The 24,148-nt window shown below is 53.7% G+C and overlaps 8 protein-coding genes across 8 annotated transcripts; 3 read left to right on the top strand and 5 right to left on the bottom strand.

Moving 5' to 3' along the window:
* Nucleotides 1-2,514: 2,514 nt before the first annotated feature.
* Nucleotides 2,515-5,269, bottom strand: CPAR01_15649 (acetate-CoA ligase; the record flags this gene model as incomplete). The annotated part of the gene is made up of 5 exons (XM_060499897.1): nucleotides 2,515-2,580; nucleotides 2,634-3,038; nucleotides 3,093-3,353; nucleotides 3,407-4,569; nucleotides 5,203-5,269. 5 exons carry the CDS (start codon nucleotides 5,267-5,269, stop codon nucleotides 2,515-2,517), a joined length of 1,962 nt encoding a protein of 653 aa, XP_060341473.1.
* Nucleotides 5,270-9,156: 3,887 nt separating this feature from the next.
* On the bottom strand, nucleotides 9,157-9,350 carry CPAR01_15648 (uncharacterized protein; the record flags this gene model as incomplete). The annotated part of the gene is made up of 2 exons (XM_060499896.1): nucleotides 9,157-9,226; nucleotides 9,292-9,350. The coding sequence occupies 2 exons, from the start codon at nucleotides 9,348-9,350 to the stop codon at nucleotides 9,157-9,159; spliced, it is 129 nt and encodes a 42-aa protein (XP_060341472.1).
* A 790-nt stretch (nucleotides 9,351-10,140) lies between these two features.
* On the bottom strand, nucleotides 10,141-11,304 carry CPAR01_15647 (replication factor C subunit 5; the record flags this gene model as incomplete). Its single annotated transcript, XM_060499895.1, has 3 exons — nucleotides 10,141-10,489; nucleotides 10,542-11,164; nucleotides 11,218-11,304. The coding sequence occupies 3 exons, from the start codon at nucleotides 11,302-11,304 to the stop codon at nucleotides 10,141-10,143; spliced, it is 1,059 nt and encodes a 352-aa protein (XP_060341471.1).
* Nucleotides 11,305-11,759: 455 nt separating this feature from the next.
* Nucleotides 11,760-12,629, bottom strand: CPAR01_15646 (ribosomal protein L16p/L10e; the record flags this gene model as incomplete). The annotated part of the gene is made up of 3 exons (XM_060499894.1): nucleotides 11,760-11,944; nucleotides 11,997-12,138; nucleotides 12,195-12,629. The coding sequence occupies 3 exons, from the start codon at nucleotides 12,627-12,629 to the stop codon at nucleotides 11,760-11,762; spliced, it is 762 nt and encodes a 253-aa protein (XP_060341470.1).
* Nucleotides 12,630-13,008: 379 nt separating this feature from the next.
* On the top strand, nucleotides 13,009-16,281 carry CPAR01_15645 (replication factor RFC1 C terminal domain-containing protein; the record flags this gene model as incomplete). Its single annotated transcript, XM_060499893.1, has 4 exons — nucleotides 13,009-13,154; nucleotides 13,206-13,244; nucleotides 13,296-15,896; nucleotides 15,948-16,281. The coding sequence occupies 4 exons, from the start codon at nucleotides 13,009-13,011 to the stop codon at nucleotides 16,279-16,281; spliced, it is 3,120 nt and encodes a 1,039-aa protein (XP_060341469.1).
* Nucleotides 16,282-16,921: 640 nt separating this feature from the next.
* On the top strand, nucleotides 16,922-20,463 carry CPAR01_15644 (uncharacterized protein; the record flags this gene model as incomplete). The annotated part of the gene is made up of 10 exons (XM_060499892.1): nucleotides 16,922-17,096; nucleotides 17,377-17,493; nucleotides 17,582-17,881; nucleotides 17,936-18,040; nucleotides 18,223-18,676; nucleotides 18,739-18,828; nucleotides 18,884-19,104; nucleotides 19,153-19,283; nucleotides 19,337-19,505; nucleotides 19,562-20,463. 10 exons carry the CDS (start codon nucleotides 16,922-16,924, stop codon nucleotides 20,461-20,463), a joined length of 2,664 nt encoding a protein of 887 aa, XP_060341468.1.
* A 1,031-nt stretch (nucleotides 20,464-21,494) lies between these two features.
* CPAR01_15643 (GrpE protein) lies at nucleotides 21,495-22,274 on the bottom strand (the record flags this gene model as incomplete). Its single annotated transcript, XM_060499891.1, has 2 exons — nucleotides 21,495-21,938; nucleotides 22,011-22,274. The coding sequence occupies 2 exons, from the start codon at nucleotides 22,272-22,274 to the stop codon at nucleotides 21,495-21,497; spliced, it is 708 nt and encodes a 235-aa protein (XP_060341467.1).
* Nucleotides 22,275-22,854: 580 nt separating this feature from the next.
* On the top strand, nucleotides 22,855-23,995 carry CPAR01_15642 (RNA polymerase Rpb3/RpoA insert domain-containing protein; the record flags this gene model as incomplete). Its single annotated transcript, XM_060499890.1, has 3 exons — nucleotides 22,855-22,917; nucleotides 22,982-23,547; nucleotides 23,605-23,995. The coding sequence occupies 3 exons, from the start codon at nucleotides 22,855-22,857 to the stop codon at nucleotides 23,993-23,995; spliced, it is 1,020 nt and encodes a 339-aa protein (XP_060341466.1).
* Between the last annotated feature and the right edge of the window lie 153 nt (nucleotides 23,996-24,148).

Genomic DNA, 24,148 nt, shown 5'->3' with positions numbered 1-24,148 from the left:
GCCGTGCAGTACCGCCGCACTCACGCAGCGTGAAAAAAAAAAAAACAAGCACATCCAACTACTTACACTAGCACAACTTACATCTCGGCGCCCCCCCCTCATGAGGATTGCGCGTCAGACCCCATCCTGTGGTGGCTTTGCTTTCTGCATGCACAAGAGAAAAGCCAAACGAAACAAAACAAGTTCTTCTCTCGACCAACCATTTCGTTTCTGAACCCTTTTGCTTGCTGAATAATTGATAAACATTACCAAAAGTCGGTGGAGATGGATGGTGCCCTTTCACAAGTATGCGAACTGGATCTTTCACCTTACCTTACCTTATCCAAGGAGGCCTCCTCCATGTTATGTTCCCTGTCTTCCGAGAGAATCCAACCTTTTTTTCCCCCCACACGCATCAGGGTATCAAATTACCTCCGAGCAGTTCACGGCACCTGAGGCCGCCGCATCTTTGGACGCCAAGTCCACGGGGGGGAACGTCTCGCCTGCTAGGACTCCTCAGGAGTCTAGCCTTGATTTCTTGGCCCGAACAGGTCGATCGTGGCTCTTGGGTTTCCGTCTCCGTCTGATCGTCATCTGATACTTTCTTGGACAGTATGTAGAAGCCAGAACAATGGGAAGTGACGGAAGCTGCCTTCTTCCGGAGTACTCCATCATGATCCATGACCACTGCTCCGTGCCACATGGATCATAATCGTAGGTACGCTGCCATGTAGGAAAGAGTTGATATTGGAGCCAGTGTATATTGTGATTTCTTGACTACTGCTACAGTTTCACTTACACAGTTACCCACGTGATCATTGTCCCGTTGGACAACCTTCGTCCACACAGATCGTAGCCTGATGATAATCTGTCGGTGATATTCAAAACGGGCAAAGCTCATGATCTAGAGGATGTGTAAGAAACTCCCATTCTTTCACCAGTCACAGAATCTGCTGTCATATCTGGCGGGACTAGAAAACCCAGTTCAGAGAGAGTCTTGAGCAACATCACCATCGTCTCAGAGAGGGTCCCGAGGAATTCCGTTCGGTGTAAGCGTACACCTAATACTGCTTTCTACTCACATTACTCCCACAGCCACGTGTCTTGCCAAAACTTAAGCACCTAGCGGCAGAAGACTAATCGAAAACACAAAATTGACGGTACGGCGGAGTCCCCATTCTCTACTCGGATATAAGAGATACCTTTGATGACATGCCAAGTCCAACCAGTACCGTGTAGACCCTCAGCCAAGAGGCTACGGATTGGGGAAGGATGGACACAGCAAGGCGCTGTTCGGTCCTAAGAACAATGATGACGACGACATCGGGTTTGCCTCCAATTCGTCTTCCAAGCCATCCGTACATGTACCCACCGACTTCTACCTACACACACCCTTCGTGAATGGGAGAAACGAGCTGGCGACGCACGAGGTTGAGGCTATGCTTCCAAGGCACGTTACGGGGAAGCGCCGGTACCTGTCCCACCAGACTCTCCGTAGAGACCGAGCCTTTCCTCTCCGCCTACTCCCGCCTCCTTGTTCACCAAGGGAAACCAACAGGCAGACACCATCTTCCGTCTGCAATTGTATCTCGGCCCGGTTCTGCACAGAACGGTGAATGCAGAAACACACTTCACTTCCCAACCCCCATCACACAAGAACCCAACCTACAGATGTCGCATGCATAGCAAAACCCGCAAAAACGACATCGTTCCGTCCTGCGAGGCCGCGAGGCCCGCGAATGGTGCCGTTCTAGCGTCACGCATCTCCCGCTGGCCGTGCTCTCTCTGTCTCTCTCTCTCTCCCCATCTTGCCTCCGGCCTCGAAACCACCACCAACTAGCGCGCCCGGGCTTTTTCTCCCTCCGGGGGCGGGCGGAGCGCCGAGTCTACTTGTAAAGAGGGGCATCCGAGTGTCAGCAAGCTGCAGATACACACGGACGGACGGACCCGTCTCTTTTCCTTTCTTTTTACTCCCGGGTTCTCAGTGACCGCAGACCGACTCTCCACGTTCTCCATCAACGATCGGGCCGCTGTCGTGACCATTGTTTCTCGGTGTTCAAGAGAGCAGCTGAGTCTCGGTGGCAAAAGGGTAGCTTCGTCGACTACGAATACTGTATCAGCAGGCATGCCCTTCCTTGACTTTGATAATACCCTTCAAGCTGACCCGTTGATCGGTGGGAACCATGTATGAAGTTTCAGAATGGGTTTGCCCACTCGTCATCAAGATATCAAGCTAAGTCCGATATCATGCCGGGCCTGTGAGGCATGTGGCGTGGCACGCGATGAATAGGCAGTGTATGTTTCCATGTTTTTTTCCTCTTTGGCATTTGGACTCGAAAATATTTCAAAATATGGTTCGCTATATGGCAAAAAACAAGAAGCAACAACCCTAGAAAAGCTATTCATGGGGGTTTCCAGGCGGGACGGTACATCAAACCGATCGGTTCGTACCTATATCCACCCTCCTCTGTTCATATGGTATCACTCACGTCTCTCCTGTCTCTCTCTCACTCTCCTACCATCGTCGTTCTGCATTTACTTCTTTCTCTTTTCCTCGTGGACAATGTTGATAATCTTTTCAACAATGGAAGGATCCGAAAGCTATTCTTTGCATTAGCACACTTGTATGCATAAAGAGGTGTTTTCAAACTTACAGTCGTAACATCACCAAGCTGATCCTCCTCACCAGCCAAGATCTTGCGGAGAATTCTGCGCATAATCTTGCCGGAGCGGGTCTTGGGCAGATCGGGCACGATGTGAACGGCCTTTGGTGCGGCAAACGGTCCGATGCTCTTGCGCACCTGCATGATGAACTCCTTGCGCAGCGCGTCCGAGGCCTCGTTGCCGTCCTTGAGGGCGACGAAGGCGTTGACGGCCTGGCCGGTGAGCTCGTCCGCGACGCCGACGACGGCGGCCTCGGCGATGGAGTGGTGCTCGATGAGCGCGGCCTCGATCTCGGCGGTCGACAGGCGGTGGCCAGAGACGTTGACGACGTCGTCGACGCGGCCGCGGATCCAGTAGAAGCCCTCGTGGTCACGGCCGGCACCGTCACCGGTGAACTAGAGTCATTGTCAACCAGTGTACAACATTGTCAAATAGGAGGCGAGACTCACGTAGTAGCCTGGGTAAACATTCAGGTACGTGTCCATGTAGCGCTTGTGAGCGCCCCAGACGGTGCGGGCCATACTGGGCCATGCCTGCTTGAAGGCCAACACACCCTCGACATCGTTGCCGTGAATCTCTTCGCCGGAAACGGGGTCGATGATGGAGGGCTCGATGCCGAAGAAGGGCAACGAAGCACTACCGGGCTTGGTCGGCGTGACACCGGCCAGGGGAGTGATGACGTTGGAGCCCGTCTCGGTCTGCCAGTACGTCTGCAGTTGTGTTAGTCCTGTTATATCCTCGCGTCAATGCCAGCTTCACTTACGTCTACAATGTGGGCCTCCTCCTTGCCGACAACCTCAAAGTACCACTTCCAGACCTCGGCGGCGATGGGCTCACCGACGGAGCCGAGCACTCTGAGGTGCTTCATGTCGCCCTTGACATGCTGGTCACCGGCCCGCTTGAGTAACCGCAGAGCGGTAGGGGCGACGTAGAACTGGGTGACTTGGTGGTTCGCGATGATATCCCAATATCTCGAGAAGTTGGGGTAGGCGGGTGTGCCCTCGAAGACGACGGTGCTCACACCGAGCAGCAGAGGGGCGTATACGACGTAGGTGTGTCCGGTAATCCAACCGACATCACCACCGCAGAAGTAACGGTCGCCATCGTGGATGTCAAAGACGTACTTGCCCGTGGCGGCGGCACCGACGAGGTAGCCACCAGTAGTGTGCATAACACCCTTGGGCTTACCGGTGGAACCGGAGGTGTAGAGAAGGAAAAGGGGGTCCTCGGAGTTGACCCGCTCAGGGGGGAAGTAAGAAGGCCACTTCTCAACCTCTTCGTGCCACCACCAGTCACGGCCCTTTGTCATGGGCACATCGGCGCCGGTGCGCTTGTAGACGAGGACGTGGGACACATCGGGGCACTGCTTCAAGGCATCGTCGACAATCTTCTTCGTGCCGATCAACTTGCCACCACGCTTACCCTCATCAGTGGTGATGACGACCTTTGAGTTGCCGTCAATGACACGATCACGGAGAGAGTCGGCGGAGAAACCGGCAAAGACGACGGAGTGGACGGCGCCGATACGGACGCAAGCGAGGAGAGCAATGATGGCCTCGGGAATCATGGGCAGGTAGATGGCAACGGTGTCTCCCTTGCGCACGCCCATCTGCTTCAGAACCCAGGCGGTGCGTGAAACCTCGCGGAGCAGCTCGCCATAGGTGACATTGCGGCCTTCGCCAGGCTCGTCGGCCTCGTAGATGATGGCAACGCGGTTGGGGTCCTTGAAGGCGTGACGGTCGACACAGTTGTAGCAGGCGTTGAGTTGGCCCTCAACAAACCAAGCGCTATCACCACCGGCCAGGGAACCGGAGTAGACGGTCTGGAAATCACTGAACCAAGACAGGAGCTCGCGGGCTTTGGTGCCCCAGAAGGCCTTTGGGTCGGTGATGGATTCCTTGTACAACTTTTGGTAGTCCTCGAGACCTGCAACAGGGGAGAGGAAGGGGGAGCTCCGGTCAGCCAATGAAGAGGGGAGGAATTGGGGTAAAGAGGGGAAGATGGCTTACTGCTCAAGTGGGGCTTGCTGGGGTGCTCTGCGGGAAGGAGACAGAATTGTTAGCCCAAAATGTCCAATCAATAGCTCCGAATTGCGCTGCCCCTCCTTCTTTCTCCCATGGAAAGTACAAAGTACTTGATGGGGATCCATATGGTTGACCACAGTAACCACAAACCCCCTGCAGCCACCATGGGCAATCTCCAGTGCCCCTCACGCGACTTTCGGACGGCAACAGGCCATGGAACTGGGTCTGACTCTTGGGTGTCTGGGTCTGGAATCTGGCTTCTGCAAATCGGCGGCGCACTTACTGTCAAGCATCTTTTGGGGGGGATCTGTTGGGATTCAAAATTAGCCATGGTGGTTCTCCCAACAGACATGCAAATAAAACCATTTGGTCGAAGCGAGAGCAGTCAGGCTTTGCGTTGCGCTCGCCCAGAGAACCGTGTAAATGCGGTTGAAGGGGTAAGGACGCAGACGCAGACGTTCGGTGCTGTTTGGCGCGAGGGACCAAAAGTAGACCAGAAATGGAGCTAGGAAATTGGGGTTCTGTTCGGGCTTACGGAAGGTATCAACGAGGTGGGCCTCGGCGACCACGGGGGCCTTTTGTGGCTCTGCGGCATCGGTCATTGTGGCGGCGGGGTGGTTTATGTGTGTGTGTGCTGCGTGCGTGCGTTTGTGTGTATTGTGTGCTGTTTATGAAGCGATGCGGGGTACTTTGTGCAGGCTTGTAGAGGTTCTGTCGAGCTTCGAGAGATCCGCTGGCGCTGCTAAGCTGTGAGAATCGTGCGACAATCGTCCGCCTTTGCCGTCCTCGTCGTAAGAGAAGCAGTCCTGCTCGTGCAGTAATGATGGGAGGTCGCGCGCAAGCTGGGGTCGGAACTGGCGCAACTCTCCACAAGTCAAGCGTCGAGTCGCGTGTTGTCCTAGATAGGCGTTGCTGCAAAGCGGGTAGCGGCAGCAGAGAAAACAAGTCGACGTCCCAATGGGTGGTTCCCTTGAATCCTGTCCTCGTTGTGTTTGCTTTATGCGTATGTAACTGAGAGGGGAGATGTCCTAGAAATGTAGGAGTAATCGGAGATGGGTTGTGGAAGTGAAGAGAAGAGGAGGAGTAGGAGGAATTGGGAAAGACGAAGAGGATGTGAGTCGTAATTAAGAAGACCAGCTCTCCAGGTGGCCGAGCCGCGAATTGGACGGGGGATAGGATTGCTTTTAATGGACGAATGGGGAATTGGGACTTGTACTGGGAACGTCTGGTAAACGTGGACTCCCACTCCGGGCACGTCAACCGACAACTTGAGCCGGAGACGCTGTTCGGGACCTGGGACGGTGCACCGCGTCAAGCTTGAGAGCTAAAAGGAAGCTTCCTTGTAACGACACTAGCCACTCACTCACTCACTCACTCCTCGGTACCGTACTCCGTACCTTGCCTTACCTTACACATACATACCCGAACATACATAGCTTCAGTTGACAGCCACTACTTAAGTCTCACAATACTAAGTCACCCTCATACAGCATCTCCGGCAGCCCAAGGTCCCAGATTTGGGCATTGTGTGGAGTGTCAGTGAATACAGCCAGGTCTCCATCTACAAGGAGCCCCATCCACGGTACGGAGCACATTCACGGATCATGGTACACTGCAGCGCAGGCCGATGATGTTATGGAGAAAAGGGACAAGCCATGCGGAAAGGGAAACTCCTTCAGCCCATCCCTTGCCCTCCATTGGTCATCATTTGCCATGGCACCCCGCAATCCCGTCCGCTTCCTGTAGCCTGTAGGCGGGCTGTGGCTGGTCCATCTCCGTACTCTGTACCGCTGTACCGCTACCGCTTGGCCGGGGGTTGAGCTGCGTCTTGCCTTTCCTTTGCCCCGAACCACCTGCGAACCCTCCCCTTCCCTGCAACCCCTCGCGTCCAACCCAGCTCCCAACACCGCGCAGACCTGCATCGTCCAGTCAAAGACGAGACGAATGTACCTTTTGACCCTTCTCCCCAGAGCCCAAGGACGCCAAGCTACCCGTCTCCAAACTCGCCAAAGGAGCCCGCCAGCCCGCCTGCCGTCCGCGCCTGGATGCTCCTGGGCCCGTCGGTTGGTCTTGGTCTGGGGGAGGGGAAGGGTTTCTGCGCTAATGAGAGACAAAAAAGACACAATTGGACCTCGCAACTGTGCCTTGCAAGTACTTTACCAAGTATCCGTAGCTCATCTGAATGCGACGAACTCTGTCCGCCTACCGATTAGATTCTCCCGTCGACCGGCCGAGCAAATTGAACGCCCAATGACCCTGACCCTGCTCGTGATCCATGGTAGCCTGCTATTGGGATGACGGTGACGACGTCCAAGAGCCTTCTCATAGTCTTGCGCTCATGTATACAAGTGGCGATCCATTCGTTTTCACACCATCAGCGCTAGGGAGCCTGTCTTAAAACGGGGGCACCGCGTGTCAATCAGTGTCGGTACTGAAGTTGTCTCCTGCTCGTGCTCGTAAATAGCCTGTATGGATACCCTGACCGCCTAAAGTCGGCCCTATGATATATATTCATCGATTTACCATTGACCATGTCACTTCATCGTAGCAGGAGATATTGTGAGCCACCGTCTCGGTGGAGCTTTCTTCTTGCACCGCGGCTGTGAGTGTCGACATCTCTCATGGTCTTCTGTCTCGGTTTGTAGCCTGTCTTTTCGTGTCCTGGCCTGAACTCGCCGAGAATGCGCCAGTGGGATAAGTGGCGCCCATCACCCGACTTCTTCGTCCATCATCACCTTGGTTGCTTGAGTGGCCGAGCCAGACCGAGGACAACCGGAAGCTCCAAGAATTTGTCAATGCAGCAGACTGGTCTCCCGACGCTTTGCTGTCAAATCATTTTGGCGTCAAGCGAACGAGGCACCAAAGCTTGCCCCTCACCTGGCCAGCGTTCCCCGCACTCTTCTTCCCCAGCGGCGTCGAGTTTGCGCCTCATAGGTCTCCTACCTCCTAGGCTGACCGCATTGCGCCGCTATTCAGGAAGCCATGCGGCTGTCGCCCAGCCAAGTGTACGCCAGCCGAGGACGATGGATGCTGATCACGGCGCGCGACCCTGGAGTGCCGTGGCGTTCCGGCCCCCGTGATTGGCCACGACCCCAACGATGACATATTGATGATTGTGTCCTTTGGCTTGGCTCCCGCGACTTCTTGACGACCTTGCAACGACCATATCAACCCAGGTCCTCTCAAAGGCAATGATGTTGTGCTTCAAACAAATGTATGCCGGTTGTATCGGAGCATCCAACGGGAGGTAACTTCAATAAAGTCGAGAATCGAACGGTCCCAGGGCTCCGCAGGCCCCGCTGTTCCTCGTAGGCATTTCGGGGTCTGGCATTGGGTCGGGATTCAACAAAGTCTCGCAGATTCCGGGGTCGTAATCCACCACACCTGCAGTCGCAATTTGTAACTGTCTTCTTTCTCCTTGCAGATTGTGGGTAATCTCTCAGGCTGCGCACTCGCGCTTGTTGCCGATTGTCCTTCGGAAGAGAAAAAATGCTCCCGAACCCACTGTGATGACTGTCGATGACTGCAGTCCTATCATGCGGCATCTCCGACGTCGGCTGCGGTCCACAGAATAACCTACGGAGGCTGCCAAAGTATTCCGTACGTAGTACATTGGTACGAATAGTAGCATCCACTTGGGTGATCTGTTCTCCATGATACTAGAGTTGCATCGGAGCTATCATGGCCGCCGTCGAGGCCGCCGCCAGTTGGGGGAACCAAGTAACCTCCATCTGAAGTTGCAGGCAGCATGAGGAGGTTGGTTGTCGTATTGCTGCAGCATGGCATGGGCCTGTAGGCAAATGGAGGGGCACATCTGTACTAGCACCCTGCAGGCAGAAGAAAACCATTGATAGAAATTGCTGGTGTAGCGAGTGGTGGTGTGCGTGTGTGGTTGGAGGGGTTAAACGGAAGTCCCGCTCGTGCTTGCGCAGGTTCAAGAGAGGAAAAGAGACGCCCATGGATTGCTTGTAGTTGGATGCCATCCTCTGATGCAACACACAACAGGCAGGTGCTGTGTACTGCCTGTCTTACCTAAGGCACCTGCATCATGTTTTTGTGTACCTGACGCCTGGCGCTGTCTGCTGGAAAGTGGCTTGCCTCATACCCAGGGCCATTTCCTCCAAAGAGGATACCAAAATGCTGGTTCCTGTCGACTCTGCGAACATGATCGAATTGAAGAGATTCACGTTTCAGCTAGCAAATTTTCTCCAGCACCAAACGTGGCGTGACGGCCTCCTGCAGTTAAACACCTCGCCTCCGCGTTTTCCCCCTCAGAACCCTTTCACCCAACCCTGGACTCCCCAGACAGCTCACAGACTTCCCGCATTTTACCCCGTGGGCACCCGGATATTCCATGTCCACCAGTCGAAGTACCTCAGTGAAGTATCGATACACAGGGGCAAGTGCGCGCCCGTGCTTGTGATGCGCTGTTTTAGTCGTGCTGCGTGCTGCCATTCCAGAAGGCCGGGTCCCTTGCCCTTCCTCACATTTACCCCCCTGCTCCGTTGTTCTTGCTGTGCAGCATGTGTGAGACTGATTCCGACCTAACCTTTCCTTGCTCATCCGGGTCAGTCCACCTCCCGCCGTCTCATAGGATGGACGAATGGAAGTAGTCTTGGCATACCCGACACCCGCGGGGGAAGGCTTGGGCAAAACGCCGTCCCGCCGTCGTTGCCGGCGCATCTGTAAATTGTGGCCCGGGAAGGAGGGCTGGAGGGGTCTTCCTTCTTTACGGGAAACCCGGGCGAAGGATCCTTTCACATCTAAGCGATTTGTGTGGAGAAACACAGGGTACGGATTACCTGTCCGTGTCAAAGAGCGAGAAAAAAAAAAGAAAAAAAGTGTTGTTGCTTCAACCTTTGGTCGGGGTTTATTCTGGAAATCGGAGATACTCCCAAACGGGCCATTTGGGATAAATCACCGCGTCCTCCGAGCCTCGTGCGGCAGAATATGGATCTCTGGCATCCCCATCTAAGCATGTGGGAATTTCGCCCTTTCTGTTGGGGAACTCCTGATGACAGATTGTTGAGTGCAAGCAAAAAAAGAAGAGGAGCCGTCCTAGACCTATCAGATTTACGCAATAGGTTCACTTGCATCCTGCGTGAGGCAGCATCGTCGCCTAAGCACCCAAGATACATAAACTGACATTCTATCCTCGGTACCCTGGTCGGTCATCCTGACTGGAAATATGGGCCCTGCCGTGAGGCTTTGCCGATCGATCATAAGTTACCACATGCATGCACTGCGGCTCCGAATGCTCTTGGAGACATTGGACGCTCAACTTACACTCATAAACATCCAATCGGACTGATGGCGAAACACATGAGAGACCCAGCTGGTTGGGAACCGCGAAGTGGACTTGTTTGCATTTTGGCACTGGCCTGGCGTGCCCGCTAGTAGTAGAAGAAGTATGTGCCCCCGACATATGCCGCCTTGAACCCCTAAACGCCTCCTTTTGTATTATCCATTTCGCTCACAGCTCCATGCTCATCAAGTACATCTCCATGATCCTCATGAACTTGGCCACAAACGCTTCCAGGTGGAAGATGACCTTCGTGCCCATCCTGATCCGGTGCTCGTAGAATGCCGACCACTTGATCACCTCCGCCTTCAGGGCATCGTCGATCAATGCAATGAGCTTGAAGGTGAGCGTCTTGAGAATCGTGGTTGGCGGGATGCAGTGCGTGAGAAGATCGTATAGCTTTGCTCGCACTTGGAGAATCCGTGCCGGCGTGTGCTCATCGACAATCTCCCTCGCTATCTGGCTGATAAGTGCCTCCCAGTCTGGCGGCGGGATTGGTGTGCTATCCGTGACTTTCTCACTGTTGGCTTGTTAGTTTCTGATCCTGCAAATGTCGTGCAAAGGTATCCTACTTTTGTGCGTGGACAGCCTCGTACATGAGCAGAGCTCGTCGCAAATTCCTGCCACTCTCCTGCGCGATCCTCATATGCAGGCCCTTCACCATGGGCCAGTTCTCCTTCTTCGCTGACACTGCCAGGACCTCACAAATTTGCTCGTGGGTTGGTGCAGCTACTCGGACCAGCAGTGTTCTCGATCGGATGGGGGCGATGATGTTTGCCGTCGAATTCGCTAGGAGGATCAATCGTAGGTTAGGAGAGTACTTCTCCATCGTGCGACGCAGCGCAGCCTGCGCATCTCTGGTAAGGTGGTCTGCCTCATTGATGACCACGACCTTGAATCTTTGCTTTGCCGACTGATCGACCTGTTGCGTCTGTGCCACCTCCTTCAGCAGATCCTGAACGACAACTCTGTCGTAGTTTCCGACGTCTGACGGGGTGATCTCGAGGTGGTAGTTTGACGCGACAATGTTGAATTCGAGCTTGCGGTTACTCGACGTCTGGAAAACACGCGCATCGATCTTGATCTTCTCTACACCGGGTCCGTACAGCTCCTTCAGTGTGGCAACGATGCGTGTCTTCTTTCCAGCGCCGGACGGACCGTATACCAATAAATGGGGGAAATCTCCGCTCTGAGCCTGTAAAATGTGTGAGCAGCTGCCTGGGAGAGAGCAGATTTGTAGCTTCCTACCAGAGAGCCAAGACGGTCTGAAAGCTCCTGATGGTATGTCAGAGCATCTAGTGACCTTGGTCTATGTTTATCGACAATAAGCGCCATTTTGGTTGCTGTGATGTGGAAAACGCCGTGTTGAAGACCTGAAGTTGGCTGGCGGAGCGGGCTGCAGAGCGTGGGACTTTCTGGTGATGCGCTCTGAAAGAAGACGCGTTCGCGTTAAGTGGGAAATATCGAGGCGTGGCTGGTGGCATAGGCCCGTGCCCTCAAGCCACACATGATAGCTTTGAGGCATACACCATTACTTGGCGCATAGTAACGACCCTCGAATTCATCCGACTCTATAAAAACCTATGCGTGCAAAAAACATTTTTCAATGATAATCCCACGGTAGACTAATGATGGGTGTGAAAGGTATTTCCTTTATTTGTACAGTCGCAATGACACCTCCCCATCTGGTAAGGTCATCTATAGTACAGCCACTCCATGAACTTGAGATTGCGCTGAGCCTATCTCAAAGTTAAGAGCGGTAAATGTTACAATCATTTTCATCCAAAACTTTAGGGCGCTGCAGACGGCGTAGCGGTAGACGCCGCGCTGGTGGGCTTGCTCGTTGCCTCAGCCAGCAAGTCTTCAGGCGCAATCGCCTTTCTTGGTCTCTTCAGATCCTCCAACGTAACACCGTTCTCAAGTTTCGTAATACCAACAACAGGGGCCGCTCCCTTGTGTACAAACTCCCATTGACCTAGCATCAAGTCAGTCTTGGCTGTGCTTCACGCAATTGGGAATGTACTCACCGGGCAACTTGTTACCCGCCAGACGGAAGGCATCCTTCGCAACAGCCTCGTGAAGCATTCCTCTGATCTCGAAAACGATCTGGTTGACAGCAACACGCGCCGCCCAATGATCGAAAGAACCCTTTCCCTTACCCATACGCATCTAGTCCGGGAATCAGCACTTGACTATCGCCCATAATTCCTCAACATCCGCCTTACCTCGTTACCAGACACATAGACACCAACGTTGCAGCACACTCTCTTGTACAGCCGGTACTTTTGACCACGTAATCTCATCTTAATCGTATCTTCAGCGTTCTTGAGCTGCTTAGCGCTGATTCTTCGGTGGTGATCCTTCATTCGGAGACCGTAGTCGCCCCAGATGACAGTCGTGCCCTTGGTCGATCCTCCCGTAGCCACGCGAGGACGTCCTTTCATCATCTTCTTCGTTCGGTCGATCGAGGGTTCGAGCCATGTGCCCTGCGCTGCAGGTGTCGTGGAAAACGGGCGGGCATCGCGGAGGATCTGGGATGCGACCAGCGGCTTCGTCAATTGAGGTCGGATCGCGGCCCTAAGAGGACTGACTGTCGGCGTCGTAGATATTCTGAGGCCTTGGAAGGCGCTGAGAAGCGCCGTAGGAGCGGTGGGCCTCATGTTTGCGACTTGCCGATGAACGTCGTTGATGATGCGATCTCCAAAAAAATGTCCCTAGCTTCACGAGAGCTTAGGTGTGGCTTGGATGGCCTGAGATGTTGGGCGATAATTTTGCTGAGGCTTTGCCTGGAGCTGCTGCGCCACAGCACTCTAAAGTGAACTGACCGGGGTCACGGACCTCGCGTCACTTTCGCGTAGCAACTGGAAATCCATTACGTGCACGCTTCCCGACTTGACGCCAGGCACGGCGACCTCGATTGGTCTTTTCGTCTGTCAACCTCCAACTTCCCTCCAGGCAACAGCAGGCCAACTTTCGATATAAACTTTTCGCTGCTTTCAACAATCACTCAACGGAAGACAGGTGACTGTACAAAACGCAATGCCTGATATTAGGTCATTCTTTGGGCCGAAGGGAGGCGGGCCCCCGAAGCCACTGCCAAAAAAGGTAGAGGAGCCCCCAAAGGCCCGAAGGGGCAGGAAAGTCATCGAGGACAGCGACGATGATGCCGACCCTACTCCTGCGCCGTTAGTCGATTCCGAAACCCTGCAGTTGAAGACCAAGCTAACTCGTCCTAGAAAACCGGCAGCGAAAGCTGCTGTCAGGAAGAAGGCTAAGTACGCGAACTATATTGCCCTCTTCGTCGATTGCTTCTAATCCTGTAGCAGAGACGAGGCTGCTAAGGGAACCGAGACCACAGCTAGCGACTACTTTGCATCATCCAAACCTTCCAAGGCGGCTAAGCCTGCATCCGCCGCAAAGCCAGACCAAGCATCTAAAGTGAAGACCGAAGTCGAGATCAGGACCAGCCCACGCAACAAGAAGACTACTGCGAAACCTGTAGAAGTAACGCCCAAGAAGCGCGCCGCCAGGACATACACCAAGATCGAGTCCGACGACGATGCCGATGCTTACAAAGACGAAGACGATGAGGATGACGATGACATCTTTGCTGCTGATGTGAAGGGTCGCAATAAGCGAAAGACCGACGACTATGCGGAGGACGAGAGCGACGAGGATATTCAACCAAAACCGAAGCGTGTAGCCTCGCGGAGTGCCGCTAATGGCACCCCAAGCAAGAGCACAAGGGCAACAGCTGGCACAAAGAGGCGCAAGACTCCTGACGACGAGGAGGAGGAAGATGAGGAAGAGCAGCCGCCAAAGAAGAAGGCGCCCGCTAAGCCACGCGCTCCCAGGGTTAAAAAGGCAGACGAACCTGAAGATTCGGCTTATCAGTCGATCCTCGACAACATCCCCACTGTCCGCCCTCCGACACCTCCACCCCAGGACCCAAATGCCCCCAAGTTTGACTGGAGGAAGAATGCCGGTGGTGGAGGAAACAGCGCGGCTGTGCCTGCTAATGCAGGTGCCGCGGAACTGCCCGATGGCGAGGATGAATGTCTCTCTGGATTGACATTCGTCTTCACCGGTGTCCTTCAAACCATCGGCCGTGAGGAAGGTCAGGCGTTGGTCAAGAAGTACGGTGGCAAAATTACTGGAGCACCAAGTAGCAAGACCAGCTATGTCGTCCTGGGAGACGATGCAGGACCCAGTAAGCTGAAGAAGATCAGGGACATGAACATCAAAACCATCAACGAGGAGGGCCTGTTCGAACTCATCAGGAAATTGCCTGCCTATGGCGGCTCCGGCAAGGGTGCGGAGAAGGCGCGCGAGAAGAAGAAGAAAGACGAGGAGGCTATCAAGATCCAGGCAATGGAGATGGAGCGAGAAGAGAAGGCCCGGAAGGCTGCAGCAGAGAAGGCAGCCAAGCAAGCAGCCGCCGCTCGGGGGACTACAGTTGCCCCTGCCCCGACAGCAGCTCCAGTGCAGCTTTGGACATCAAAGTATGCGCCGACGGCACTCAATCATATCTGCGGCAACAAGGCGCAGGTCGAGAAGATCCAGGCTTGGTTGAGGAATTGGCAAAAGGCACGCAAGTACGACTTTCAACGGCGCGGCGCAGACGGTATGGGTGGCACGCGAGCTATCATAATCTCTGGTCCGCCCGGCATCGGCAAGACCACTGCAGCACACTTGGCTGCCAAACTCGAGGGCTTCGATGTCATTGAGAGCAACGCCAGTGACACTCGCAGTAAGAAATTAGTCGAAAATGGCGTCGCTGATATCATGAACAACACATCGCTTCTCGGCTTCTTTGCTGGAGACGGCAAGAAGGTTGACGGAGAAAAGAAGAACATTGTGTTGATTATGGACGAGGTCGACGGAATGTCCGCAGGAGATCGTGGTGGTGTTGGAGCCCTGGCTAAGTTCTGCAAAAAGACCGAGATTCCCCTCATTCTCATTTGTAATGAGCGGAAACTGCCAAAGATGAAGCCGTTTGACTTCGTCGCCATGGATGTTCCCTTCAGGCGCCCGACGGTAGAACAGGTCCGGTCCCGTATCATGACAATATGTCATCGCGAAGGCCTCAAGCTACCTGTGCCTGTTGTCGATGCCCTCATCGAAGGCAGCAATAAGGATATTCGGCAAATCATCAACATGATCTCCACCGCCAAGCTCGACCAAGCATCGATGAGCTACGACAAGGGCAAGGCAATGACCAAGGCATGGGAGAAACACGTCGTTCTCAAGCCTTGGGATATTTGCCAGAAGATGCTCGCTGGTGGTCTGTTCGCTCCCGCCAGCAAAACTACTTTGAATGAAAAGATCGAGCTATACTTCAACGACCATGAGTTCAGTTACCTGATGATCCAGGAAAACTACCTGCGCTCAAAGCCAATGGCACTTAATAACAGAGGTTACAACAAGAGGGAAGAGAACCTGAAGTACCTCGAATTGATAGATCAGGCGGCGGAGAGTATCAGTGATGGTGATCTGGTTGATCGAATGATTCACGGGCCTCAACAGCAATGGAGTCTCATGCCTACTCACGCCGTTTTCAGCACGGTTCGACCATCGAGCTTCGTTGCTGGCCAACTCATGGGCTCCAACTTCACCTCCTGGCTCGGCAACAACAGCAAGACTGGCAAACTCGGTCGATTTGTCCGTGAGCTACACTCACACATGCGGTTGAGGTCATCTGGAGACGCCAATGAGGTTCGCCAGCAATATCTGCCTGTCTTGTGGGATCAGATGATACGCCGGTTGTCCGTAGAAGGCAAGGAATCTGTCGACGAGATTATCGAGCTGATGGACAGCTACTACTTGACACGAGACGACTTCGATGCGATTCAGGAGCTCGGCGTTGGTCCGCAAGCTGAGGGCCGGGCTGATATCGAATCCAAGACAAAAGCGGCATTCACGCGAACGTAAGTACTCGTGCTTCTTGCTATTCATTCTTAGCGCTGACAACTCTCCAGCTACAACGCAATGTCTCATCCTATCCCTTTCTTGAAGGCCAGCAATATCATGGAGCCCAAGAAGGTGGCGAAGGAGGCTCCGGATCTCGAAGAAGCTATTGAGGAGGACGATGATGCCGATGTTGCAGAACCTGCCGATGCGGGCGAGGAGGACGAGGACAAGATTGACTTGAAGAAGGACAAGCTAATCAAGGCGCCCAAACCGAAGGCTAAGAGAGCAACGAAGAAGGCCAAAGCAGGCGATGACGATGACGATGAAGATGAAGATGCCAAGCCTAAGAAGGGTAGGCCCAAGGCCAAGGCAACGACTGCCAAGGGAAAGGGCAAGAAGTAATGGCATAATGGTCGACAGATATCAATCTAGGGGCACCTTTTATCATGGGAGGAGAACGCCAGTGTTCACTGAGTTCGAGTGGGGCATACATGGCAATTGTAGAATTATGAGGTTTAAATCAGGAATACCTACTGTTCATTGAACACCTTTGATCAGCGGCTAGATATTGTATGAAGTCGTTTACCAATCACAAAATGATTTGAGGGATGTACATCATGAAAGGTAATCAGTGTAAAGTGGTGTGAGCGACAACGTCTGTGTAAGTTAATATGTGAGGAACCAGACTTGAGAATGACAGCTGCATTTTGACATCTTCATGAAAGGCAACTGCGAGTATTTGGTAGACAACGTTTTTGTGCAGCCCATCCATGGCCAGTGAATCCTTAAGGAGAGCTTCCTGCCAAAATAGGTTGTTCTTGAACCTTTGCCAGAATCCCCCGAACACACTCATCACCATCAGTACAAGGGGTAATGTCAACCATACACAAAACTTGAAAGGCACCCAACCAAGCTCCGAGTCCCTCATTTTTCAGCATTCCAAGTTCGAAGTGAGTACCTCTTGATGGCTTCGATTTGTTACCTCACCTTCCAAAAGCACGAAGCTAATCCAAAACGTTCGTTGCGCAGTCCGCCATCTCGAATGATTCCTATCAGTTACAACGCTTATGTCCAACCGGCCGTCCATGATGTCGAGCGCTTTGGATCATCCCGCTTAGCCGCCGGAGGGGCTTCAAGCTTCAAGATGATGAATGAGAAGGATCAAAAGAAGCCCGGGTCCAAGAAGACGTTCCGGATTGCCGCAAAGGCCTTGAAGGGTGAATATCTCCTCCAACCCTAGACGCTTTGCCTTCCTGATCTTACGATCTCTCGCCTCAACCACCCTCTGTTCATTCATTTCCCGATCCTTCCTCTTTTTTCTTCCCATCGAGTCCTGCTGAGCTTCATCCATCTTCCAATCTCGAGTGTTTGAGGCGTTTGTTTCTTCGGAAATACTCGAGAACACCTGATTGCCCCCCCCCCCCTCTTCCCATACTCGGATCCTCGTTACCAACATTTTTTTCATCGCTTCACAGTCGCTCATTATCTTCATCGCAGGTCTGGTATCGAAGGCAGCCTTCTCTCTCAAGAAGTCAAAGAGCTTCACTACTCTTAAGCGCCTGTCGAGAATGTCTTCTCGACGTGACCGCGGCCAGCACTCGCGCTCCAAGTCTGGTAAGTCATCCGACCTGCTCATCGATCTTTGGGCTGCTTTCAGCGCAAATACGAACCATATTCCTGACGAAGAAAAACAAATAAATAGCAAACAATATCGACACCGCGGGTACCCTCGAAGATCACAATCCCCATCGCCTTTCCATCATCGAAGAGGCGTCTCGCGAGTCGCGCGAGTCGTCCCACGACATCTACGCTGCCAACATGTACGATGAACAGGGCTTCCTCAGTGAAGACCACGAGGACATCTACGATCTCGACGAGTTCGAGATGATGAACTCCAATGTCGGACCCCACGGCCAGGACAATGGAGCCCTCACCCACGACACGGTCTTGTACGGCAACTGGGAGCAAGACAACAACTTGCAGGAGTTCAACCGTTCTTCGAGTGAGTCTTTGAATTGTCATCTTCTCAACTCTTTCTCTAACTTCTTGAACACAGGCCCGGAGACGGTCGTTTTTGACCATGCCCGCTATGCCGGTGTCAACCTCTGGGAAGTGAGCATCAGCACCGATTCGGAGTCGTACTCGCGTTCGGTCCATGAAGGTATCAAGTGCTCCGCGTTGTTCTGCTGCTTCCACTAGGGTCTTAGGTAGCATATTCTGGTTTCAATGAGATACCTTTCTGCTCTCACTGACATCATCTACCTACTCCCTGCCTGGGCCTCAGAGAATTTTCTGTTAGCTCTTTCCCTCATATGAATGTCGTAACTAACCGACTTATCCTAGTTCCTGATCCCAGCATCAAGATAGAAGGAATCCCCACGACCAAGGACTGGTCCATCTTTCAAAGCGAGCTGGTCGACTACGGCGCCGATGAGCCTAGCCCTCAGCTCCCTGGCTGCTCGGCCGGTCACCCTTTCGCGAAGGAGTGGTTCATGACAGACTCTATGATGAAGGCCTACGATGCTGTGCGCGGCTCCATGCGGGATGCGAACGACCCGCTGCGATCTTGGATGGAGGTGAAGGCTTTTGAGTCTTCTCTAAGAGCGAAGAGAGATGCTACCAAGGTTGCGGTTGACGGCCCTTCTTGCCAACATGATGAGAAGCCAGACGTCAAGGGAAAAGGAAGAGCTGCCGATGGCGGCGGCTTCGCTCACAGCGAGCACGGCGAGAAGCCTGAGTGCAAGGGAAAGGAAAGGGCTGTCGACGGTGGCGGCTTTGCATGCGGCGAACCCCAGAAGTGAGTCTCCGTCCGAGGATGTGCCCTCCTACTCGTCATCATCCTAACCACCATTCTACCAGTACTTCCAAGACGCAGCCATCTCCTATCAAGGGAGCCGCGACTTCGGGCTTGAGAGCTGATGTGAAGCGAGAGAAGGATGACTACGTCAAGTGAGTTTTCGTGTGACCAGTTGCTTCGTTCAGCCTGATGACGAACTGTGTCTAGGATGCTCGATGACACCCACCTGTTGTCTGCTGAGTACGCCCCGGATACTGCGGACAGGAAGGGAGCCTACAATGTCCCTCGGCCTAAATATCTTCACATCGCGCCCGATTTCGAAGATTTTAGATTCGAGGATTACCTCCCTCCGGTCACCAAGACCCCTGAGTCCTCTTTCAAGGGGCTGCTCCCTTACAAGCTGCCTTACGACCCGGACCGCAACTTTGGTAAGTCTGGCTCAAGTCATGATTCGCACCAATACTGACACATGTTAGTCGAGGACTACGGTATCTCGGACGACGAGGGTGATCCCGAGACTGGAAGAATCTCCCCTTGTACTTTCCGCCTTCTGGCCGAGGGATGTGCTGAGCAAAACACTGACGGAAAGGTCTTCATGGCCGATGATGTAAGTTTTACTGCATCTTCGTTCTAAGTAACCCATGGCTGAATAGGTTTTAGGCTCAGCGTATGCGTCCCGAGACTTCCATGGACGATGGCCCTCCTAGAGAGAAAGCCCCTGACCGTCTCCTCATGGAGTTCGAGACCCAGAGAGACATCAACGACAATGGCTATCTCACGCCCTGCTACTCTCTTGACTCCGAACCTTCCATCATCTACCTGCCTGCTGGTAATAAGCACAGCAATGACCCTCTCAAAGGTATATAGACACTGACTCTAGCATAGGCGTGACCTTCCAGCACAAGATGCGCAACTGGTGGTTCGGCCTCTTCGATCGCATGAACCCCGAAGTCGCACGTAACTTCCGCAAGATTGAGTATCATGAACAAGGCGACCCCCCGATCGCGCCTCCCAAAGCTGTCACTGAGGATTCGACCACCACTACCGAGCCCAGCGGCCCCTGGGCTCAGCACTACACCCACTCCGACATCGAGACGATCCTCAATACCCCCGGTGCCCGCAAGGTCGCCGGCGTCGAGGCGACGAGCGCGGCCGAACTCATCACGCAGCGCCAGAAGACCATCCTCCGCTGGAAAACCCGAGACGAAGAAGTCACCCGCGAGAACGCCGTCCTGCGCGTCGACGTCGGTCGAGCCCAGAAGGAGCTTCGCGAGATGCGCCTGTCTGTCGACCACGTCCTGGCGCAGAGGGCTGCCCAAGAGCGCGCCGATCGCGAGCGTGCAGCGCGGGAGCTCAGAGAGGCCTGGGAGCGCAAGGCCGCGTGGGAGCGTGCTGAGAAGGAGAGAATCGCAGCGGAAGAGCTCGCCGAGAAGGAACGCAAGGCCGCCGAGGAGCTTGCTGAGCGAGAGCGTAAAGCTGCTGAGGAACGCGCCGAAGAGGAGAGGAAGGCGGCCGAGGAGCTCGCCAAGCGACAGAAGCATGAGAAGCGGGTGTTGCGCCGTGTGTCTGCGCACTTGCACGACTTGCGGTACGAGGTTCAGGCTAAGTTCCACTCCCTCAAGGACGCCGAGGATGAGAATGAGAAGATGAAGAAGGAGCTGGTTCGTTGCAAGACCCGTATCATGGAAGAGTGCTCGAGAGCCAACTTGTCGAGTCCCGATGAGGTTCGCCGGGCTGTCTCGCAGAACTTCCGGGATAAGATGGCAGCCTTGGACCTTTCTGGTTGAAATCTGGAATGAGTTTGCAGTGGGAAATGGACTATGACACAGTCGGCTGTTCTTGTGACATTCTCGCTTCTATATTGCTATGTTCAGCGTGGCTCTTTATTGCCTGTTGCTGATGGATAAGTTCTAGGATTTGGATTGTGGTGAGTTCACCGGGCTCACGAGAATACCAGGACAAAGCTATATGGCTGGGGCGATCGGTGACGACTCGACTTTTCTCGACAACTATGATGGCTTTGGATCTTCGAGTCCTGGCCTCTCAGTCTTTTGACAAGTTTGTTATGAGCAGACAATTAGGTACTGCCAAGCTACCATCATCAGTGTCGAGTGGGACCATTGACTAACACCACGTCGCAGGTTGGGGGAACGCACAGTTCTTGACGAACTCTTCCGATCTTGTCCCCCTTTTCCAGATTGCTTTCTACGAACGATAATTTGGGTCATGATGTGTCCATTGTTTGAGTACGATGCTCTATGTCGAGATTACTGGAAGATGTTAGATTGGCCTAGGAGCCGAGTGCGGCCTTATGACATTGTTAGTGGAAATAGGTAGTGCCAAAATATTACGTTCAACCTTGATCGGTTGTGATTGCAAAGACCGGGATGTGATTGTGCGTGTGTGATTAAGACACAGGGAGATTGAAATCCCCTAGACGGTATGATTAAATTGTACCAGAGCTTTGAGAAGAATCATTAGACCCCGAAACCCCTATTCGGGGTCTATGTATACACAAACGTATCCAGATTCTATCCGTTTCTTCTTTTCATCCAGCAAAAAGGCCTTCCCATTTGCGGCCCCCTTACATTTTTTTCCGCCATGCTATTGTCACATCATGAGAGGAGCATTATACACCGACCGGAACGCCCAGTTCGCTGTTCCGGGAATCGAGAGAATATCGTAGAACATAATGGTACAAGGGGGGCTGGTAGGTTGCCGACGCCTCCAGCGGTGAGCCGACCAGCCCCATGATTTTTTAGAACAAGATCTTCGTAGAGATCGGAATTGTGATGTAGGATGTCGAGACATCGGCCTCTTAAGCGTTCTTGACGACGCCGACCTTGGCAGCGCGCATCACGCGGCCGTTGAGCTTGAAGCCCTTCTGCTGGACGTGGAAGACGGTGTTGTCCTCCTTGTCGGGCTGAGGTGCCATGAAGGTGGCGTCGTGCTCGTTGGGGTTGAACTTCTCGCCCTCGGGGTCGAAGCGCTCGATGCCGTGCTTCTTCAGCGTCGACATGAGGATGTCGTCGGTCATCTTGAGACCCTCGTACAGGTTGGCGAGATCCTTGAGATCGCCCGACTTCTCCTCGACCTTGAGCTTCTCCTGGGGCACCATGGAGAGGGCGCGGTCGAGGTTGTCGATGCTGTCAATGAGATCCTTGGAGAACTTCTGCAGGGCGAAGTCGCGCGCCTGCTTGACCTCGCGTTGTGTGCGGTCCTGGAGGTTACGGAAGTCGGCGATGGTGCGAAGGCACTTGTCCTGGAGAGTTGCATGTTAGAATTGGGTCTCGATCCTCGGTGTCCGAGATCGGGGGACAGAATGCGAACGAACCTTCCAGTCAGCAGCCTCCTTCTCCTTGGTCTCCAACTGCTTCTTCAGGGCAGACTCGGCATCATCGGCAGGCTTCTCGCCCTCCTTGGTGGCCTCGGTCGTCTCCTTGGCGTCGCTGTACCATCTCGCAACGGCAGGTCGCGCGGCTCGTATCCTGAAGGCAGGGGAGCTCTGGAACTGATTTTGGAAAACAGACTTGGGAGTCTGGGTGCGCATGCCGGTGCGCACTGCGCGGGAAGAGGTAGCAATGGCTTGTCTGAACATTTTGGCGGTTGTGGGGTTGTGTAAAAGACTCGGGCGGGCGGAAACGTGGTTGGAATCGAGGAGGCGATGTAGGGACTGGTCGTGTGTACGGAGAAGCTTTTAGAAGAAAATGAAATTTTATCGGAATGGCCCCAAGTGACGAATTGCCGTCCCTTGACCCCCCGGCCATGCGGGAAAGTTCGCGCCCAATCATAAGATTCCAGACAGCTCCATCCGGGGGCGGATGAATCGAGGGACCGCTCAGAGCTTTATCGATAACACTAGCGCCAAGGCAAGGCCAACGCGCTCTCAGCAGGCGCCAGGCACAGTCGCCGCACCTTCCAATTGGTAATTCAGTGGCACCTGAGGCGGCAGGGTTCACTCTGGCTCTGGTCGCAAAAATATCCATTCAGCCTCCCCTCCACCGTGACACAATTGCCATCTGCCACCATTCAGTCCACCTGCGACCCACGATAATTACGATTGCCAAGGCGCTCTTGCTTCACGTACATACGAAATTGAACACGTTTGCCGCACTATCATCAGGATTGCATCTCAGAACCTTTGGCCGAGCTACAACTGAAAGGGGAACGGCGGCGCGATGGATTACGAGCCGATGCTGTTGGATGGCGAGTCCGGAGGACCATCGATCAAGATCTCAGGGGTATTACTTCCCAAAATCCACTTAGCTAGTGGCATTTCAAACTGACAGCCCGGCGCATCGTTAGGCTGATAACATCCACGTCAACTTTGATCTATCGAACTGCGACCTTTCCTTCGCCAACTCGCTGCGTCGCGTTATCCAGGCTGAAGTCCCTGTGATCGCCATCGACCTGGTCGAAATCGAGGCCAACACATCTGTCCTCGCTGACGAGTTCATTGCCCATCGCCTGGGTCTGATTCCCCTCCAGTCCAAGGACGTCAACAGCTTGCTTTACACCCGAGACTGCGACTGCGAGCAGTATTGCGACAACTGCAGCGTAAAGCTTACGCTGCATGCGCGATGCTCATCAGACGAGACCATGAAAGTCTACGCCAGCGACCTCATTGTCGACAGCTTCAGACAGAACGGCACCGTAGGAAACCCTGTAATCCTCGACCCTGAAGGACAAGGCTCTTTGATTGCGAAGCTGCGCAAAGGGCAGGAGCTTAAGGTATCATGCATCGCGAAGAAGGGTATTGCAAAGGAGCATGCAAAATGGATGCCAACGTCTGCTGTTGGGTTTGAATACGACCCTCACAACAAGCTACACCATCTGGACATGTGGTTCGAAGAAGATGCGAAGGCCGAATGGTGAGTGACTGGATTGACATGTTCCTTGAAAGATGAGAGTCGCTAATGGTAGCAAAGGCCCGAGAGCAAATATGCCAAGATGGAGGACCCCCCACAAGAGGGCGAAGCTTTCGACTACGACGCAGTTCCCGGCAAGTTTTACTTTGAGGTCGAAGGCGTGGGCAGTCTGGAGCCGGATCAGATTATCCAGGAAGGAATCAAGATCTTGCAGGAGAAGTTGGCCCTCACGCTCCACATCCTCACAGGCGAGGCAGACGACGATGGCATGGGCGACTTTGATGGACCTCGCAGTCCCAACTTGGATATGGACGGCGGCAACCCCTGGCAAGATCAAGGCTATACCACTCCTTTCAATGGCGGCAACCAGACCGCGTGGGGAGGCAACGCAACGACACCCTACACCACAACGACACCTTACGGCGCCTCCGGACAGTCTGGATGGAACTGAGAGAGAACAACGGACACAAAATCATAAAAAGGCGTTCATGTATGGAAACCACTTTGAGACATGGGGGTGGTAATGGAGTTTGCGAATTTTTGCAAAGAAGCTAGCTTGGCCATCAGCTGGCTACATTGATTCAGCTCGGTGGAGGTGGAGTTT

This window comes from Colletotrichum paranaense, assembly GCF_030867605.1.
Source record: "Colletotrichum paranaense strain IMI 384185 chromosome Unknown Scaffold_20.1, whole genome shotgun sequence".
Classification (NCBI taxonomy): Eukaryota; Fungi; Ascomycota; class Sordariomycetes; order Glomerellales; family Glomerellaceae; genus Colletotrichum; species Colletotrichum paranaense.
The sequence above is the reverse complement of the archived record's forward strand: the minus strand, read 5'-3'. Positions and strand labels throughout refer to the sequence as shown.